Source organism: Xenopus laevis, chromosome 7L (genome assembly GCF_017654675.1).
Source record: "Xenopus laevis strain J_2021 chromosome 7L, Xenopus_laevis_v10.1, whole genome shotgun sequence".
Taxonomy (NCBI): domain Eukaryota; kingdom Metazoa; phylum Chordata; class Amphibia; order Anura; family Pipidae; genus Xenopus; species Xenopus laevis.
In genome coordinates this window covers 48,719,964-48,740,126 of record NC_054383.1, presented here as the reverse complement: position 1 = coordinate 48,740,126, position 20,163 = coordinate 48,719,964, and the positions used below count along the sequence as shown (strand labels likewise).

General features: G+C 40.3%; 1 protein-coding gene across 1 annotated transcript in view; it reads right to left on the bottom strand.

Annotated features, from left to right (window-relative positions):
• Positions 1 to 604: 604 nt before the first annotated feature.
• LOC108695792 (heparan-alpha-glucosaminide N-acetyltransferase) overlaps positions 605 to 20,163 on the bottom strand; it is a 208,757-nt gene continuing 189,198 nt past the window's right edge. The window contains exons 16-18 of the mRNA XM_041568935.1: positions 19,172 to 19,242; positions 11,044 to 11,156; positions 605 to 863 (exon numbers count right to left, since the gene is read on the bottom strand). Coding sequence (XP_041424869.1) covers positions 682 to 863; positions 11,044 to 11,156; positions 19,172 to 19,242 — 366 coding nt within the window. The 3' untranslated portion in view covers positions 605 to 681. The remainder of the gene's footprint in view (positions 864 to 11,043; positions 11,157 to 19,171; positions 19,243 to 20,163) is intronic.

The following is a 20,163-nucleotide window of genomic DNA, read 5'->3' as shown; positions in this document are numbered from 1 at the left end:
CATATGAACCCTCAACATTTTAACGTATTATTAAAGGACATGTATACCCCACACACAAACATGTTATCAGTGCTTTAAATACCTGCCCCTATGGTTGTTAAAAGGTTAATAGTCAGGCTGCAGAATCCACTAAATCACTTTGTATTTCTTCTCCTCCTCTAACCACTCGGCCTTGGGAATTTACTTTGGCTTTTGGCTACTGGGCAAGCTCAGTTCTTCTCAATTCTGATTACTAAACATGTCCTCCAGTCTAGCAGCCAATGAAGAGATGGCACTGCTGGTTCCTGTAGAAACTCTGCTTTAGCTCCTCTCCTAAGCTCAGCTTACCCACAATGGTGTTAAATTCAAACAGAACTGCACCACCAGTTTCCATGCTAAATATATTGGAGTCTATGGACCTTTTTAGCTGCAACTTTTAAATGGTGTCTTTCCCCACAGAAATGCAGTGGAGTCTATGGGCATTTTTTGTGCCAATTTTTTGTTTGTTGCAAAATACATTGGGGTCTATGGGAATTTAATCTGCGATAGAAATATTTGGTTTGAAGAAAATATTTGTTTTGAAAATCCATACCTGGGAAAATTTTTGCATATCACTTCAGATGAATCCAAACAACAGTTTTATTTATTTTTATAATTGCAGAATAAAATGTCATTAATTCAGCATTACATCTGTAAAGTAGTTTAAATCTTTAAGAAAATTTTTTTCTTGAAGAGTAAGTAAGACACATAAAGCCAGATAGAGGTGCCGAGAAGGTTTTGAAAAAGAATTTCATAATGAGACATCCGGTATTTCATCTGCCATTGAAAAGGGAAGTAGGTGGCCAGGAGTGAATGTCCAACATAAACAAAGATTGAGTTCATACCTGAAAGTAACAGAATCACTGTTATAATCATTCAGTTTTTTCCCATTTAATTCACATGATGAGTACAATTTTAGGACACAGTTCCACAAAGGTGTTCTTAAAACTATAAAATTACATGCAACCATTGACTCTACAATTAGTGTATATTGGGTCAGTCAGTGTAAGTGTCACAGTATCAATCAGTAGAAGCTATATTGTACTCCAGGTTGTGTAGATTCATCCATCAAAGGTCCTAACACATTCACCTTGACTGTGAGTTAGGAAAACGAAACCCCTTCACTCACAAAACTCCCTCATAGGACCCACTGTCTCCTGTCAATGTGCATTGTTTGCACTTTAAAAGTGTCCAAGGGTCCCTGATACTTTTTTTGACATACAGAGTTGCACAGCAGGGTTGTTGGCTCCCATCTTTTAACACATGACATCAGGTTTTAGTTTCTCTGGCTGTCATGGCAAAGCAGGAGCACATGCACTGTAAGCCAGTCTGTTCCTGGATTGCAGCATATACGCAGCCAGGTGGCTTGAAACTGGATATGTCAAGGCCAAAAATGGCAGACAAAAACTCCACTGCACAATTTTGCATATAGAGAAAAGTTATCACTGGGGGTTTTAAAGTGCTGGCAATGTTTTTGGCTTTGGGGGACCTATGCTGGTGGACCTATGCTAGTGATGCTAAGAGTTTAAATTGTAGTATGGTGGGGGTTTAGTTTTTCCTTTGATCAAATGTCTAAACCCTAATGACTTGACACGTGCAGTTAAGCACTAAAGACCAGAAGTTGGAAAGCATGAACATAGTCAAAACAAAACTCCTAAAATCCCAAAGGGGGAAAACAGCCTTTTTAATTTGTAGGGATGTAGCGAACGTCGGAAAAAAACGTCGCGAACCCCATAGACTTCAATGGGAAGGCGAATTTTAAAAGCTAGAAAAGACATTTCTGGCCAGAAAAATGATTTTAAAGTTGTTTAAAGGGTGCAACGACCTGGACAGTGCCATGCCAGAGGGGGATCAAGGGCAAAAATGTTTCTAAAAAATCCATTGTTGACACAGCGCTGCGTTTTGTGCTGTAAAGGGCAGAAATCACACTACATTTCTAAACCTGTGTAATAAAATGCTTTAAAACGTCCGGCGTCTACATGCCAATCAAGTCGTGTAAAAGTTACAGCCTGTTCACACGCAAAGACGAAACGCGGTGCTTACTGCAACGCAAAAAGACGCAAAGAGCTTTAATGAATGATACCGTCAAGTGAGCAAATAATAGTTTTTAATTACTAGTTGCTTGTCACCTCCAGGATGTTCGTCCTGTTGGTGGCAATATTTCTGTAGTGGTGTGTTTAGCAGTCACCGTGCTTGTGCGCACGTGCACGGTCAGGCAGAGGTAATTCAATGTACAGTGAAGCGAACCAAAAAACACTGATTCTGCAGTGTGGGCCCAGTTTTGGTCTACTTTATTGATCACCTGCGGTGACCATAAAAGATGCGATTTTGCCACTGTTGCAGAACCCTGAAAAATTAGGCATGTGTACTTTCCTGAAAAATTATGTTTTTTTTGTCGCAGCCACTGAACCAGAAGTCCAGAAACAATATGCCATATAAATGCTGAAAATATTAATTTTTTTTTGTGGCAGCCACTGCAGCACAGAGGCCAGAAAAAATATGCCATATAAATGCTGAAAATATTCTGTTTTTTTTAGTCGCAGCCACTGAAGCACAGAGGCCAGAAAAAATATGCCATATAAATGCTGAAAATATTCATTTTTTTGTCACAGCCACTGAAGCACAGAGGCCAGAAAAAATATGCCATATAAATGCTGAAAATATTCATTTATTTTTGTCGCAGCCACTGAAGCACAGAGGCCAGAAAAAATATGCCATATAAATGCTGAAAATATTCAATTTTTTTGGTCGCAGCCACTGAAGCACAGAGGCCAGGAAAAATATGCCATATAAATGCTGAAAATATTCTGTTTTTTTTTAGTCGCAGCCACTGAAGCACAGAGGCCAGAAAAAATATGCCATATAAATGCTGAAAATATTCATTTTTTTGTCACAGCCACTGAAGCACAGAGGCCAGAAAAAATATGCCATATAAATGCTGAAAATATTCAATTTTTTTGGTCGCAGCCACTGAAGCACAGAGGCCAGGAAAAATATGCCATATAAATGCTGAAAATATTCTGTTTTTTTTGGTCGCAGCCACTGAAGCACAGAGGCCAGAAAAAAATATGCCATATAAATGCTGAAAATATTCTGGTTTTTTTAGTCGCAGCCACTGAAGCACAGAGGCCAGAAAAAATATGCCATATAAATGCTGAAAATATTCTGTTTTTTTTAGTCGCAGCCACTGAAGCACAGAGGCCAGAAAAAATATGCCATATAAATGCTGAAAATATTCATTTTTTTTGGTCGCAGCCACTGAAGCACAGAGGCCAGGAAAAATATGCCATATAAATGCTGAAAATATTCTGTTTTTTTTAGTCGCAGCCACTGAAGCACAGAGGCCAGAAAAAATATGCCATATAAATGCTGAAAATATTCATTTTTTTGTCACAGCCACTGAAGCACAGAGGCCAGAAAAAATATGCCATATAAATGCTGAAAATATTCATTTATTTTTGTCGCAGCCACTGAAGCACAGAGGCCAGAAAAAATATGCCATATAAATGCTGAAAATATTCATTTTTTTGTCACAGCCACTGAAGCACAGAGGCCAGAAAAAATATGCCATATAAATGCTGAAAATATTCATTTATTTTTGTCGCAGCCACTGAAGCACAGAGGCCAGAAAAAATATGCCATATAAATGCTGAAAATATTCAATTTTTTTGGTCGCAGCCACTGAAGCACAGAGGCCAGGAAAAATATGCCATATAAATGCTGAAAATATTCTGTTTTTTTTAGTCGCAGCCACTGAAGCACAGAGGCCAGAAAAAATATGCCATATAAATGCTGAAAATATTCATTTTTTTGTCACAGCCACTGAAGCACAGAGGCCAGAAAAAATATGCCATATAAATGCTGAAAATATTCAATTTTTTTGGTCGCAGCCACTGAAGCAGAGAGGCCAGGAAAAATATGCCATATAAATGCTGAAAATATTCTGTTTTTTTTGGTCGCAGCCACTGAAGCACAGAGGCCAGAAAAAATATGCCATATAAATGCTGAAAATATTCTGTTTTTTTTAGTCGCAGCCACTGAAGCACAGAGGCCAGAAAAAATATGCCATATAAATGCTGAAAATATTCTGTTTTTTTTAGTCGCAGCCACTGAAGCACAGAGGCCAGAAAAAATATGCCATATAAATGCTGAAAATATTCATTTTTTTTGGTCGCAGCCACTGAAGCACAGAGGCCAGGAAAAATATGCCATATAAATGCTGAAAATATTCGGTTTTTTTTGGTCGCAGCCACTGAAGCACAGAGGCCAGAAAAAATATGCCATATAAATGCTGAAAATATTCTGTTTTTTTTGGTCGCAGCCACTGAAGCACAGAGGCCAGAAAAAATATGCCATATAAATGCTGAAAATATTCTGGTTTTTTTGGTCGCAGCCACTGAAGCACAGAGGCCAGAAAAACTCAGGATTTACCTGGATTCAAATTAAACCAGTAGGGTTTGCACCCTAGTTTGTAACGGTGGTGGAGGGAGGAGGACGCTAAAGGACAGCTGTATGTGGAGTCATGAGGCGTGCAGAGAAGGACAGCTGCATGGGGAGTCAGAATCAGAAACTCAGAACAAGTCTTCCGGCGTGCAGTAACCCTCCGAGATCCACCCCTCATTCATTTTAATAAAGGTCAGGTAATCCACACTTTTGTGACCTAGGCGAGTTCTCTTCTCAGTTACAATCCCTCCTGCTGCACTGAAGGTCCTTTCTGAGAGGACACTTGAGGCGGGGCAAGACAAGAGGTTCATGGCAAATTGTGACAGCTCTGGCCACAGATCAAGCCTGCGCACCCAGTAGTCCAGGGGTTCATCGCTCCTCAGAGTGTCGATATCTGCAGTTAATGCCAGGTAGTCCGCTACCTGCCGGTCGAGGCGTTCTTTGAGGGTGGATCCCGAAGGGTTCTGCCGCTGCCTTGGGCTGAAAAACATTTGCATGTCTGACGTTACAGAGTGGCCAAAGTGCTTTGACCTTGCAGGTGCGCTCATGGCAGGATTACTGGCACCTCTGCCCCTGGAATGTTGATGAGTTCCTGAAGTGACATCACCCTTAAAAGCATTGTACAACATGTTTTGCAGGCTGGTTTGTAAATGCAGCATCCTTTCAGACTTGTGGTATGTTGGTAACATTTCTGCCACTTTATGCTTGTACCGAGGGTCTAGTAGAGTCGCGACCCAGTACAGGTCCTTCTCCTTAAGCCTCTTGATACGGGGGTCCTTCAACAGGCATGACAGCATGAAAGACCCCATTCTCACAAGGTTGGATGCAGAGGTATCCATCTCCGCTTCCTCGTTATCAAGGACTGCATCATCCACGGTCTCCTCCCCCCAGCCACGTACAAGACCAGGGGTCCCCAAAAGGTCACCACCAGCCCCCTGGGAAGCCTGCTCCTGTTGGTCCTCCTCCTCCACAAAGCCACCTTCCTCCTCTGACTCCACTTCTGACACCTCTCCCTGCGTTGCAGCAGGTGCCTGGGTTCGTTCTGGTGATTCCGACCAGAAATCGTGCGCTTCCTGCTCCTCGTCACGCTGGTCTACAGCCTCATCTGTCACTCGTCGCACGGCACGCTCCAGGAAGAAAGCAAAGGGTATTAGGTCGCTGATGGTGCCTTCGGTGCGACTGACCATATTTGTAACCTCTTCAAAAGGGCGCATGAGCCTGCAGGCATCGCGCATAAGCACCGAGTAACGGGGGAAAAAATCCCCAGCTCTGCAGATCCAGTCCTACCACCCAGTTCAAACAGGTATTCGTTGACGGCTCTTTGTTGTTGCAGCAGACGTTCCAACATGAGGAGCGTTGAATTCCAGCGAGTCTGGCTGTCGCAAATCAAACGCCTGACTGGCATGTTGTACCGCTGCTGAATGTCAGCAAGGCGTGCCATGGCTGTATAGGAACGTCTGAAATGGGCCGACACCTTCCTGGACTGCCTGAGAACGTCCTGGAATCCTGGGTACTTTGAGACAAAACGTTGTACTATTAAATTCAGAACATGTGCCATGCAGGGCACATGTGTTAAATTGCCCAGTCTCAGTGCTGCCAACAGATTGCTTCCATTGTCACACACCACTTTTCCGATCTTCAGTTGGTGTGGGGTCAGCCACCGATCGGCCTGTGACTGCAGAGATGACAGGAGTACAGATCCGGTATGGTTTTTGCTTTCCAGGCACGTCATCCCCAAGACAGCATGACAACGGCGTACCTGGCACGTCGAATAGCCTAGGGGGAGCTGGGGGTGCACAGGTGTGGAGGAGGAGGAGGACCCAGCAGCAGAGGACGAAGAAGAGGAAGAAGACGAGGTAGAGAGCGAAGGAGGAGTAGAGGTGGTGGCAGAACCGCGTGCAATCCGTGGCGGTGACACCAACTCCACTGTCGTTGTTGAGCCACACATTTCCTGCTTCCCAGCCATGACCAAGTTCACCCAGTGGGCAGTGTAGGTGACATACCTGCCCTGACCATGCTTGGAGGACCATGCGTCAGTAGTCATATGGACCTTTGGCCCAACACTAAGTGACAGAGATGCGGTGACTTGGCTCTGCACATGGTGGTACAGGTGTGGTATTCCCTTTTTTGAAAAAAAATTGCGGCTGGGTACCTTCCACTGCGGTGTCCCAATTGCTACAAATTTGCGGAAGGCCTCAGAGTCCACCAGCTGGTATGGTAAAAGCTGGCGGGCTAAGAGTGCAGACAAGCCAGCTGTCAGACGCCGGGCAAGGGGGTGACTCGCAGACATTGGCTTCTTACGCTCAAACATGGCCCTCACAGAAACTTGGCTGGGGGCAGATGACTGGGAATGGGAACTGGTGGTCAAGGTGGAAGGCGGAGTGGAGGGTGGTTCAGACGGGTCAAGGACAGCAGAGGTAGAGCAGTAAGATGCTGGACCAGAAGGAGGGTGGCTTTTAGTTTGCCTGTTGCCTTTGAGGTGTTGCTCCCAAAGTGCTTTGTGCTTGCCGTTCATGTGCCTTCGCATAGAAGTTGTACCTATGTGGCTGTTGGGCTTCCCAAGACTCAGTTTCTGACTGCACTCATTGCAAATTACAACGCTTTTGTCAGAGGCACACACATTAAAAAAATCCCACACTGCTGACCTTTTTGAGGCTGGCAATCTGGGGGTAAAAGTAGAAGTCGGCGGCGTTGGCGGCAATGGCGGGTGCGTTGGCCGGCTGACCACAGGTGCCGATACATGTTGTTGCCCTACTGTTCCCTGCGAGCTGTCCTCCCTGCTTCTTCTAAGTCTTATTCTCCTCCTGCCTCTCTGACTCTCCGTCTCTCCATCTGAACTATCCTCCTCTTGCTCTCTTCTACTGGGCACCCACAAAACATCAATCTCCTCATCATCATTCTCCTCAGATGCATCAATTTCTTCTAACAGCTCACAGAAGGAAGCAGCAGCGGGGACCTCCTCGTCATCACTCATTATGTCCATCTCTGTTGTGTTCTCTGCCAGAATTAAATCTGGTGCAACGTCCTCATCTCCTTCATCTTCTTCTGCCAATAATGGTTGCGCATCACTCAGTTCAAGAAACTCATGTGAAAATAACTCCTCTGACTCCAGTGAAGAAGGGGCGCCGGTGGTGGAGGAAGTGTTACGTGGGGTGCCCATAGCAGTGGAGGATGAGGATGTTGTGGTAAAGTTAGAAACGGTAGAGGATGGGGTGTGCTGTGTAAGCCAGTCAACTACCTCTTCAGCATTTTGGGAGTTCAGGGTCATTGCCTTTTTAAAACTGGGCAATTTCCTAGGGCCACAGGATAGCATAGCAGCACGGCCCCTAGTGCCTCTGCGTGGCGGCCTGCCTTTGCCTGGCATTATTTTTAAAACAAAAACAACAACAACTCAGGTGGTGTTTCTGGAGACGGTATTATTATTGATATTTAGACAGAATGTGAACAAGCTCACACAGCTAAGTGGCAGTGGTTTGAAAATGAAGAACACACTGGGCAAATAATGCCTACAAGGTCAACGTATACACTACAGCAGTGGTGGATACGGAATATATTATTGCTGCTTGAAAAACGTCACTCAGGTGGTGTTTCTGGAGACGGTATTATTATTGATATTTAGACAGAATGTGAAAAAGCTCACACAGCTAAGTGGCAGTGGTTTGAAAATGAAGAACACACTGGGCAAATAATGCCTACAAGGTCAACGTATACACTACAGCAGTGGTGGATACGGAATATATTATTGCTGCTTGAAAAATGTCACTCAGGTGGTGTTTCTGGAGACGGTATTATTATTGATATTTAGACAGAATGTGAAAAAGCTCACACAGCTAAGTGGCAGTGGTTTGAAAATGAAGAACACACTGGGCAAATAATGCCTACAAGGTCAACGTATACACTACAGCAGTGGTGGATACGGAATATATTATTGCTGCTTGAAAAACGTCACTCAGGTGGTGTTTCTGGAGACGGTATTATTATTGATATTTAGACAGAATGTGAAAAAGCTCACACAGCTAAGTGGCAGTGGTTTGAAAATGAAGAACACACTGGGCAAATAATGCCTACAAGGTCAACGTATACACTACAGCAGTGGTGGATACGGAATATATTATTGCTGCTTGAAAAACGTCACTCAGGTGGTGTTTCTGGAGACGGTATTATTATTGATATTTAGACAGAATGTGAACAAGCTCACACAGCTAGATGGCCACTGGGCAAATAATGCCTGCAAGTGCACTACTATTGGTGCACTACTATGAAGAACAGCAAACAGCACTGGACACCTTAAAGAACAGTAAGATAAGTAAAATAAATAAAAAAATTATATGTATATTAAAAAAAAAAAATATTCTCGGGTTGGTGCTGCTGAACTACTAGGAGCAGCACAGTAGCACACCAGTCCCACTCCCCAACACTGCTAGACTAATAGCACTTGGCTGTTAAAGTAGCAAAGTAAAACAACAAAAAAGAAAATAAAAGCAGTCCTTACAAGGACTATTGGGTTATTACAGCAGTCAGCAGATGAGATCAGAAGAGATCAGTGCCCACAGCAGGCAGCTACATACAGAGCACTGCAGTAGAAGGTAGATTACTAGCCAGCAAAGCTACCCTAAAATGTCCCTCAAATCCCTGCAGAGTTCTGTCCCTCCAATACAGAGCAGTATCAAGTAGATTACTAGCCAGCAAACTTACTATCAACTGTCCCTCAAATCAGTGAAATCACTAGCAGCTCTCTCCCTACACTAGCTCTTCCAAGCACACACAGGCAGAATGAAAAAACGCTGCAGGGCTTCAGTTTATATATGGAAGGGGAGTGGTCCAGGGGGTGTGGGGGTGGTCCAGGAGGGAGAGCTTCCTGATTGGCTGCCATGTATCTGCTGGTCTGGGGTGAGAGGTCAAAAAAAAGCGCCAGGTAAGGCGAAACCCAAAATGGCGAACGTCGCGCGACGTTCGCGAACTTGCGGCGGACGCGAACAGCCGATGTTCGCGCGAACAAGTTCGCCGGCGAACAGTCCGCGACATCCCTATTAATTTGTACTTTGATCGTACAGACCTTCCTGACAGTCAGGAAAGATTAGATTTACCAAAGCTGATACCTGTGTTAATTCACCATAAAATGTGATCTACTGCTTTTAGCAATCATATGCCATTGTGCCCAGTGGAGAGGGAGCAACTGTCTGAATTATTGTTCCACAATACCAATTGCATGTGAAGAGACGATTCAGAGAGTTATACACATAATTGTGATATATGTGGTAAACAGTAGAACCCCCATTTTACAGTTATCAAGGGGCCATAAAAAATGGGTCAAATCCATGAAAATGTAAAATCAGACAAATATAAAATGAGGAAAAATGTAAAATCACAGGAAATAAAATTGAGGTTTCACTGTATAGAAAGTGGTAGCTTTATCAAGCATCCATTCTCATATTGTATTATATCATGCAAAAGCATGATATTCCCGTTGCTCCCTTAACTTAGAAGGGACACTTTAACTATATTGTGCCTACTTATGTTATCCCAGGACCTTGGATATGGCACCTTTTTTTCCTTTATAATCTGTTTTGGGAGCAGGACAACTGCTTTCTCTGTTTTTCATGTCTATCTGGCCACACAGGATTGAGGGGATAGCGGTGCTCATGCTACATAAACATAAGATTGAAGGTTGGGTCACTGTGGCACATCAGACCTCATTGGTTCTGACTACTAAAATAATGTTACAGAATTCGGACCTGGTGAATACTGACTTTTGCTACATTATTTTAAGAGTAAGAATGAAAAAAGGGGGATAAATAAATACTGCTTTCAATAGAATTTACCGTTTCATGTAAATTAAAAACCATTGTAAACTTTTGCTTAGAATAAGCAAAGTCCTGCAGGGACTTCGCAGATTTCCTAACGGGCGCAGTCGTCATTGTACTAGTGAAGGAGATAGACTCTAGCATTGCTTCGCACTCCAACGTCAGACGAATTTTTGCCAGACTTGCCTTCACCATCTTAGACCAGGCCGAAGTGCAATGGAGTGCATAGGACTTCCTCAATTTTTAGTGGAAACATTTCCTAAATCCCAAAAAACGCTGGGGTATTTTCCTTTTTTCAGAGTGATAGCCTGCAAAGGTCCATTTTCTAACATATGGAACATAAACTATATAGTGGGCTCATGTGTAGAGCATTATAACAACTCTATTTTATTTATGAAGGTTCCCTGGACTTGTGTAGTGTAATGTATTTGCGGCAACATATACGTCCATGTAACTTCATCATTTCCCGCCTTATGCAAATCAGGCAACGCTAGCGCATCTTTGCTTTGATTGGCAAAATAATGCTAGCAAAAAATTTGTCACTGCTCGGCACCCTGTACGCAAATTCGCACTTTAGTGAATTAGCGTTGTCCTAGAGAATTTACATCTGGGGAAGTGTTGCAATGGCTGTGAAGCCGTCGCTGGCGATTTTTCACCAGTTAGAGAATAGTCAGCCAAATACACATAGAGGAATGAGTATTTTTTAGACAAAAACAAGACTACTACCATGTCTGAGAGAAGTTTAAATTAATAGTAAAATACCTACTTTCCTACTCACCAGGGTAAATGAAAGGTTGGCCTTGCCACCAGTGCTTCACATCAGTCACATAAAACATAAGTCCCAGAAGAAGGAAAGAGAAGCAGCTGAGTGTTGTTACAAATGACAAAGACCTGAAAATAAGAAGAGTTATTGAATTATGCCACATCCAAAGGTGCTACTTTCTTTTAAGAAAATTAACCGCAGTATACATATTGACCATAATTTAGTTAATTCCAAACACAGTATGCCAGATTCACAGATTTGAAACATGACTATTCTATTCCTGGAAAATTGCCTTCTTAGCATTTGTAACCTGGCATTTTTTAAGTGGAGAACTACTCAAACTGACTTCATTTTAGGCATTTTAGCTCTTCTTTTCCCAGGTCCCACTTCTCTGGTGCATACTACCCCTGGCTCTGGTTGAAATCCTCCTTTCTCATTAAGACAAAGAACAAAATACATCCTTTCACTTTATAACATGTAACAAGACAAATCAGAACCTTTCCAGAAAACTACACTATGAGCTGTTTAATAATAAAAAGGTTAGGACATCCATAGCTGGGATGCAGCTGTATTTGTTTGGAGAGGCATGTCATGAATGCAATATAATAGTTAAATAAATCACACTAGGATACATTTTCAACATGTTCCTTTTCCTTGATAATACGCCTCTGTTCTGCTTCATTGTAATACTTTCTAAAAGCCATTAATCCATGCAAAGAAAGGCTGCTTACATGATCTGCATACTGAATGGCTATAAGTAAGTGTGTATTGATTTTCACTTCTTCTGTAAAGCTGTCAAGTGCCTTCTTGGGTGTCTGAATCTTGGGTACCCAGTGGATGAATGATCCAAGCACATTTGTACCTGTTGATTGCTTTAGAGCTACCTGTTACAAGTTTCCTTATAGGATGAGGAAAATCTAGTGGTCATACCACTATAGCTGGATGATACAGATTATACATCTGGACCTTCAACAAGGGGTAGGAGGTAGATGTAGCTACAATGGAGCCCAATTAATTCCATCCAGGATGTGGCATCCTTGCAGCAGGATCTTGACCAACTGGCAATCTTAGTGGCTAAGTGGCAGATGAGATTCAATGTTGATAAATGTAAATTCATGCACCTGGGATGTAAAAATATGCAAGTAGTCACTTTTACCCTAAATGAGACTGCACAAGGCAAATACATAATTGAAAAGGACCTTGGAGTCCCTGTAGATAATAAACTTGGCTGTAGCAAGAAACGCCAGTCAGCAGCTGCAAGGACAAACAAGGTCTTGAGCTGTATTAAAATGGGCTGTAGTAAAGGGAGGAGGGAATTATTTTGACACCATACATACTGTAAGACCCCATCTAGAATATGCTGGCCAAGTTGGGATTGTTCACGCTGGAGAAAAGGTGCTTAAAGGAGAATATGATAACTATGTATGTATACATGTAAATATATAAGGAGATCGTAAAATAACCTCTGTAACACTTTTTTTACTAGTAGGTCCTTCCAGCTGACATGTGGGCATCCATTCCGATTAAAAGAAAGGAGGTTCCATCAAAATATTCAGAAGGGTTTTTTACAGTGAGAGCTGTGAAGATTTGGAATTATGTCCCTGAATCGTACTGGCTGATATATTAGATAGCTGTAAGAAGGGGTTGAATGGCTTTTTTTTATCAAATGAAGGAATACATGGCTATGAAAGATAGCTTATAGAACAAAGTTGACCCAGTGATTACCATCTTGGAATCAGGATTTTCCCCCTGAGGCAAATTGGAGAGGCTGCAAATGGTTTTTTTTTGCCTTCCTCTGGTTCAACTAGCAGGTAGGCAAGTTAAAAATAGACTTAAAAGTTTGAACTTTTGTGTGTCTTTTTTTCAACCTAACTTACTCTGTTACTATGTATGTAATTCTAGTGAATTACAGTAATAGGTCCCACAAAGTATTCGGGTTCTGTACCAGTCAAAATCAACCACATCCCTTTAGCAGGGAAGATATATGCTTCTGAAAATTCCTCCCCATCTTCTGTGGTTTTCACGTAATCTTTGCTGCTGTCAGTTGCCTGAGCTTAGGGATCAAATTTACAGTATATGAAAGTCATGATACAAGGCAGCAGCTCCTATGACAGACAATTTTAATTTTCTGCTAAACAGCCGCCCAGAATATATTAATTGTCGCTTAAGCCATAAAAATTGTCTAATGCAGTGCTGTCCAACTGGTGGCCCATATGGCCCCACATGAAAGTGTGGCAGTTGTGACTGCTTACCTTGTGTAAACTTTAAAAGGTATCAGTACTTAGATTAAACAGGGTCAGCCTTGTTCACACCTCATATCCACACTGTAAAGGTGGCCATACACGCACCAATGTTATTGTGCAAAACTAATATGACTTTCAATGCATGTATGGTGAGAGACAAGGTGATTGACATCAGCAAAGGCCTTGGATATTGGTAGCCCCAATGGACAGAAAATTGTTGGAAAATTTTTATTGGGCGCCTTTGAAGTGTTAACGCTAAATCGTCAGATAAGAGGTAGAATTCTGTTGTTTCTGGATATGTGACAATGCAGCTCTTAATGTTTGCAGCAAATATGAACAATCTTTCCCATGACCAATGGTTGCAGGAAAGATCATAATTGTGATGTGTATGGCCTCCTTTAGCTCCTACATCTTAGACTGAAACCTCAATGATAACCTACCCTACTCGGCTTGTGCCTGGCTGCAAGGTTTTTTTTAATGCAGTCTGGTTGGGCATTTTGGTGCAAAATTCGAAAGTTTTTTAAACTCAATTTATTATTAAGTCTGCTAGTGCAAAAAAGTCAGAATCCAAAAATCCGCCATCTCAGACCTGCTGAAGTTGTGTATAAGTCAATGGGAGTCCCTATCATAATTGGAAGTTTCTGTGGTCTGTACTGAAATTAGCCCGAAAATCCGACTATTTCAGGCGTTTTGAGCAAAAATTGGAAAAATGCAGGCTTTTCAGGAAAAAGCCCAAACAATCGAGCAATTCAGGAAAAAAACTCAAAAAAATTGCATGATTCAGGTTTTCACTCGATATTATCAAGTTTCCCCCCGATCCAAATGCGTCAAGCTTTTTTAATAATAAATAAGGTCAAATCGTGGATTCTAGTTTAGTCTGACTTTTTTATTTAAATAATGATAAAAATTCAGATTTTAGTAAATAACCCCTCTAATATAGTCAATTTCGGGTAACTAAACCAGAAATTTAGCTTTTCTAGTGCAGAGAGCATTATTGCGCTCTGTGTGCTATCGATGTAAAGTATATGTAAAGGTAAGTGCAGGTCATGGAATTGCCCCTGGGCTGGGGGGGAGGATGCACAGCTCTGTATTAGTGAAGTGAGACGCAGGAGTCACTCTGCAAAGCATGGAGGCCTTTTTTTTTTGCAAAAAAAATGGCAGATTGTGCCTTTTTTTAGCACACTGTGTTGTTAATTGTTCACCTTTAACTTTTAGTGTATTATAAAATGGCTAATTCTAAGCAATTTTTCAATTGCTTCATTTTTTATTATTTCGTTTTTTTAATGAATCTCCTTTTTCCAGCTTTCAAAAGAAAGAAACAAAAAAATGCAATTTAAGGCTAGAAATGTATTGTTATTGCTACTTTTTATTATTCAGCTTTCTATTCAGGCCCTTTCCTATTAATATTCCAGTCTCTCATTCAAATCAATACATGGTTACTAGGGAAATTTGTACCCCAGTAACCAAATTGCTGAAATTTCAAACTGTAGAGCTGCTAAATAAAAAGCAAAATAACTCAAAAACCGCAAATAATAAAAAATAAAACTGCAATTGCAAATTGTCTCGGAATATCACTCTTTACATCTTACTAAAAGTTAATTTAAAGGTGAACAACCAATTTTTAATGACCCCTAGTTCATATTTGCATTATCCACATACAAGGTTTCCTCCTCCTCCCGGCTGTAACCACCTTATGAGGATTTTTCCACTTGCACACAAAAAATTTTTCTCATGCCAACACATATACCACATTAGAGAAAATTTAGAGAAACACGTAGTATCATATAGTACCATACATTTAATTGCAAATAAGATCTGCTTTTTGTCCCAATCCCCTCTTCTAAATCTTTGAGTTTGGCAAATATAAATGTAAGTGGTTTGCTGAGATAATCATCCAAAACCAAAGGGTCACTGTTTCTTCTCCAAATCAGCTATTTATCTGTTATCTGCAACTGCTTTGCATAGGTGCGAGTGCTATGTCATATCTATAGTGACATCACTTCCTATTACATCGCCTTCTGCCTGGCTGTACATTTTCAGAATTTGTATCTGAAATAATTCCAGCCATAATTTTAATCTTCCTGAATTGTTATCTCTGCCTCCCCCTCTAACATTATTCCATGGACCCGCTCTTGCACAGACATTAAAGAAGAGGGTAGTAAATTTATGACATGTGACAGGTGTGGCGCAGAGTGCATAGCCCAGTACTCTAGATATTTATCTGTTTTCATCAGTAAGGGAATTGATGTATGCAGTAAACGAGCATCATTTTCTGCTACGTTGTAATCAAAGTAGTATAAATTATTAAATGAGAATAATAAAGACATTCATTCTGCTGTCTATTACACATTGTCATTTTTTCCATGCAATTAATATTTAATAGACATTTTAAATAACAGAAAGAATATGATTTCATCAGTGATTCATCAGGAAATGATTAATTGTTTAAAATATAAATACAGATACAGTATTAGGGCTCAAAAGTGGTACAAAGTGCAAAGTTTACTACAGAGCTCATTTCTTAACAAAACTGCAGAGTAACATCACCACTGCAACTGGGTCCCTATAATACAGAGTAGGGCCCTATGCCCCAGAGGACCCCATCTACAAAGCTTCTGAGTGATGGACAATTCCAAATAAGTAGAATGGGGCCCTAATAAAAATATGGCTGCATAACTTTAAAGGGACACTGTCATGGGAAAAAAAAAATCAAAATTAATCAGTTAATAGTGCTGCTCCAGCAGAATTCTGCACTGAAATCCATTTCTCAAAAGAGCAAACAGATTTTTTTTGAAATCTGACATGGGGCTAGACATATTGTCAATTTCCCAGCTGCCCCAAGTCATGTGACTTGTGCTCTGATAAACTTCAATAACTCTTTACTGCTGTACTGCAAGTTGTAGTGATATCACCTCCCTCCCTTTCCCCCCCAGCAGCCAAACAAAAGAACAACTGGAAGGTAACCAGATAGCAGCTCCCTAACACAAGATAACAACTGCCTGGTAGATCTAAGAACAACATTCAATAGTAAAAACCCATGTCCCACTGAGACACATTCAGTTACATTGAGAAAAACAGCAGCCTGCCAGAAAGCATTTCTCTCCTAAAGTGCAGGCACAAGTCACATGACCAGGGGCAGCTGGGAAATTGACAAAATGTCTAGCCCCATGTCAGATTTCAAAATTGAATATAAAAAAAATCTGTTTGCTCTTTTGAGAAATGGATTTCAGTGCAGAAGTCTGCTGGAGAAGCACTATTAACTGATGCGTTTTGAAAAAACATGTTTTCTGATGACAGGATCCCTTTAAAGTACTCATCTTGCCACTTCATCGGTCCATCAGTCCTCTTTCCATTATGCCCAGGATGTAGCTACCACCAAACCCAAACAAATCCTACTAACACTATTCCGAAATAGTGGAAAGCCTTCCCAGAAGAGTAGATGATGTTATAGCAGAAAAGGGAGAACCAAGTTCATGATAATACTCTGGGTTTGAGAATAAAATATAGAACAAGATATACATTTTATCGAATAATTTGTACAGGTATGGGATCTCTGAAACCCAAAATCCAGAAAGCTCTGAATTACTGGTAGTTTATTTTTTAGCAAACAATACAGTACCATACCTTGTACTTGAAGATAACTAAGCTGCAAAAGTTGCAAAACAATACTGTTGGGTATATTTAATGTTTAAAATTAGTCTGGCTCTTCATTTTTAGCTTTGGTTATGTTGCAAGTTGGCTTTATAGTATACATGCAGCAGGGTTGAAATGCAATAAAATCAAAGGTTATAAAATTAATAGCAGAAATCTTCTAGTAGTTATATTTATAAAAGCCAAACTTGCCACCTAAGTTTCATTCAACAGTAAAATTACGTGTCATTGTAACTGATGCTTCACAGCTGATTATTAATTAAGTCAGACTTGCATGATGCATTTTATATTGTGTATATACTGTATATTGTGAGTCAATACCTAGACTAGTTCTTTGTTATTATTATTATAATTATTATTATTATTATTATTACTATTAACGTTCATTTATAAAATGGCAACATATTTGCAGTGATCAACCAAAAAATGAGTCCCTGCCAAAAGATTATATCATTGAGCTTTTGTTCTTTAAAGGTGTAGTTAACATTAAGGGATCCATTCATTAAGTACGAGTGAAGGAATAGAAGAAAAAATACTTCAAATTTCGAAGTGTTTTTTTGGCTACTTCGACCATCGAATGGGCTACTTCAACCTTCGACTATGACTTAGACTACGAATCGAACGTTTCGAACTAAAAATCATTAGACTATTTGACCATTCGATAGTTGAAGTACTGTCTCTTTGAGAAAAAACTTCGACCTCCTAGTTCGCCACCTAAAAGCTACCGAAGTCAATGTTAGCCTATGGGGAAGGTCCCCATAGGCTTGGCTATCTTTTTTTGGTCGAAGGATAATCCTTCGATCGATGGATTAAAATCCTTCGAATCGTTCGATTCGAAGGATTTAATCGTTCGATCGAACGATTATTCCTTCGATCGTTCGATCGAACGAATTGCTCAAAATCCTTTTTAATTCCCCAGTCAAATATCGAGGGTTAATTAACCCTCGATATTCGACCCTTAATACATCTGCCCCTAAGTATGTTATAGAATAGCTAACTCTGAGCAACTTTTTAATTGTTCTAGATTTTTACTTTTTCTATCATTTTTAAATTATTTGCTTTCTTATTATTATTTTCCAGCTTTCAAATGGGGGTCACTGATCCCATCTAAAAACAAATGCCCGGTACAACTACAAATGTATTGTTATTGCGTCTTTTTATTACTGATCTTTCTATTCAGGCCCTCTCCTACTCATATTCCTAACTCTTATTCAAATCAGTGTATGGTTGCTAGGGTAATTTGGACTCTAGCAACCAAATTGCTGAAACTGCAAACTGAAGAGTGACTGAATACAAAATAAATAACTCAAAAACGACAAATAATAAATAACAAAACCAATTGCAAACTGTCTCACACCAACAACCCAATTAATATGAGACATTAGACGTCACACCTAGGAGAAATGCGCACCATTGCATACTTTTCTGCTGCGTTCTGCAATGACTGCTCTATTTCTTGAAGGAATGTAGCTTTGCAAGTTTTTTTTATAGGTCTGGTAATCAGTTGGCTTCAGCTAGATTGTTTCAATAGTCAGATCTACCCAAGTAGATAACATAAAGGACAGAGATACTGCTTTCAATAGCAGCTATTTGCTAATAATTTTCACACCATGACAAAATTATATTTTTGGGTTTACATCCCCTTTATTTAAAATGTTTTTGTAAATGATTGAAATTTTTATAAACTGTCAATAGAGTTAATATTGTTTTGTAACTTATAAGCAATTGTTAATTCTGTATTAGCCAACAAAGTTTCCTGCATTTCCTCTGATTGCTCATATAAGTAAAATACTGTAAAACAGCCCAATTGATAGTCCACCCCCACCTGGTCAACCAAAATACACAGTGGAAAGGGGAATACACCAGGAAAACATTGATAAGTGACACAAACAATGTCCCAGAAGTGAATAAATAATAATATTTTTTTCAATAATTTCTCATTAAAAACCACAGTGCAGGTTTAAAAGCCTTTTTATTCTCCAAGAGAAGTGCAGTGTTATGGGTTTTTCTAATGTACAAGAAGTAACCCTGTATGTGTTTCCACTGCAATAAAAATAAGAAAGAGAGAACAAACATGAAAGCTCTAGTTAAAGGAGATAGCTTGGAGTGTCTTACATTGTTGTATCCCCTCTAGCATTTTAAGGGTTAATGTGGAAAACTGTTAATATGTGTAATGGCTGGAAGTCACCAATGAAGAATTATCATGCTTAGTTCAAATAATCATTCAAATTGTCCTCTGAAGCACTTACCAAAGGTTTTTATTGATGGGAATAAATCCTTCGTCCCTTGTGCACTTGGTTAAGATGGCCGAGATAATCCCCTGTGGAAATGCAAAAAGACGACCAGTGGGTCAATACACAGAAGTAAGGATGAATATACTACAGTCAGCATGACAGACCAAAGGGACAGATGTCCATACTGTGATCATAAGTGTTTTCATTGATTAGGCCTCACATTAATGCATTGTTTAACCTCTTTCCTTCCACGGGGCTATGTACCAGATTGTTAGCATGTCTGTACCTAACCATTATCAGGTAGTCTAAGGTCTTCATAGGTATCTGATCTTGTCCTTAATTTAAACAGATCCTAATGACACACACCAAAGCAACATGAACTGGCAGTTAGGCAGGTATCATATGAATATCAAAAATCTGAACTTGATGACATTTTTCTTTTTTAGACCCAATTATTATGTTACTATGTTAGTAACGCCTTTTATTTGTGCATTGTCTTGCTATCTATGACACAGCACATGGCTCTATGGTTATATTGTGTTCTGTTATAGTGCTATACAGTAAAACCTCAATTTTACAGACCCTGATTTTAAGTTTCCTCATATTACACCATTTTTTATGGTCACACCAATCCATAATGCATATTGCATTTCCCTGGTTGTACATTTTGCCTGATTTTACACAGTTTTTTTCTGGTCCCCTGAAAAATGTAAATGGGGGTTCTACTGTATGTACATTGTATAAAATGACAGCTAACAGTTGTGCTTTTTATTCAGGACCCATACTGTTGACAAAGAACAGCAACCATAGCAGTCTTTCAAGCAGCCACAACACATCTTATGTATACACAAACAATGATACTGTCAGGGCCCGAAGGCTCCGGTTGGAGTTGTGGACCAAGGAGGAAGCTATAGGCTTCAAACACAAATCGCTGTATCAAGGGGATAAGAAGAAGAGAAGTCAAATCCAGGCAAAAGGTCAGTTCAAGCAGAAAGGTTCTTAGTCAG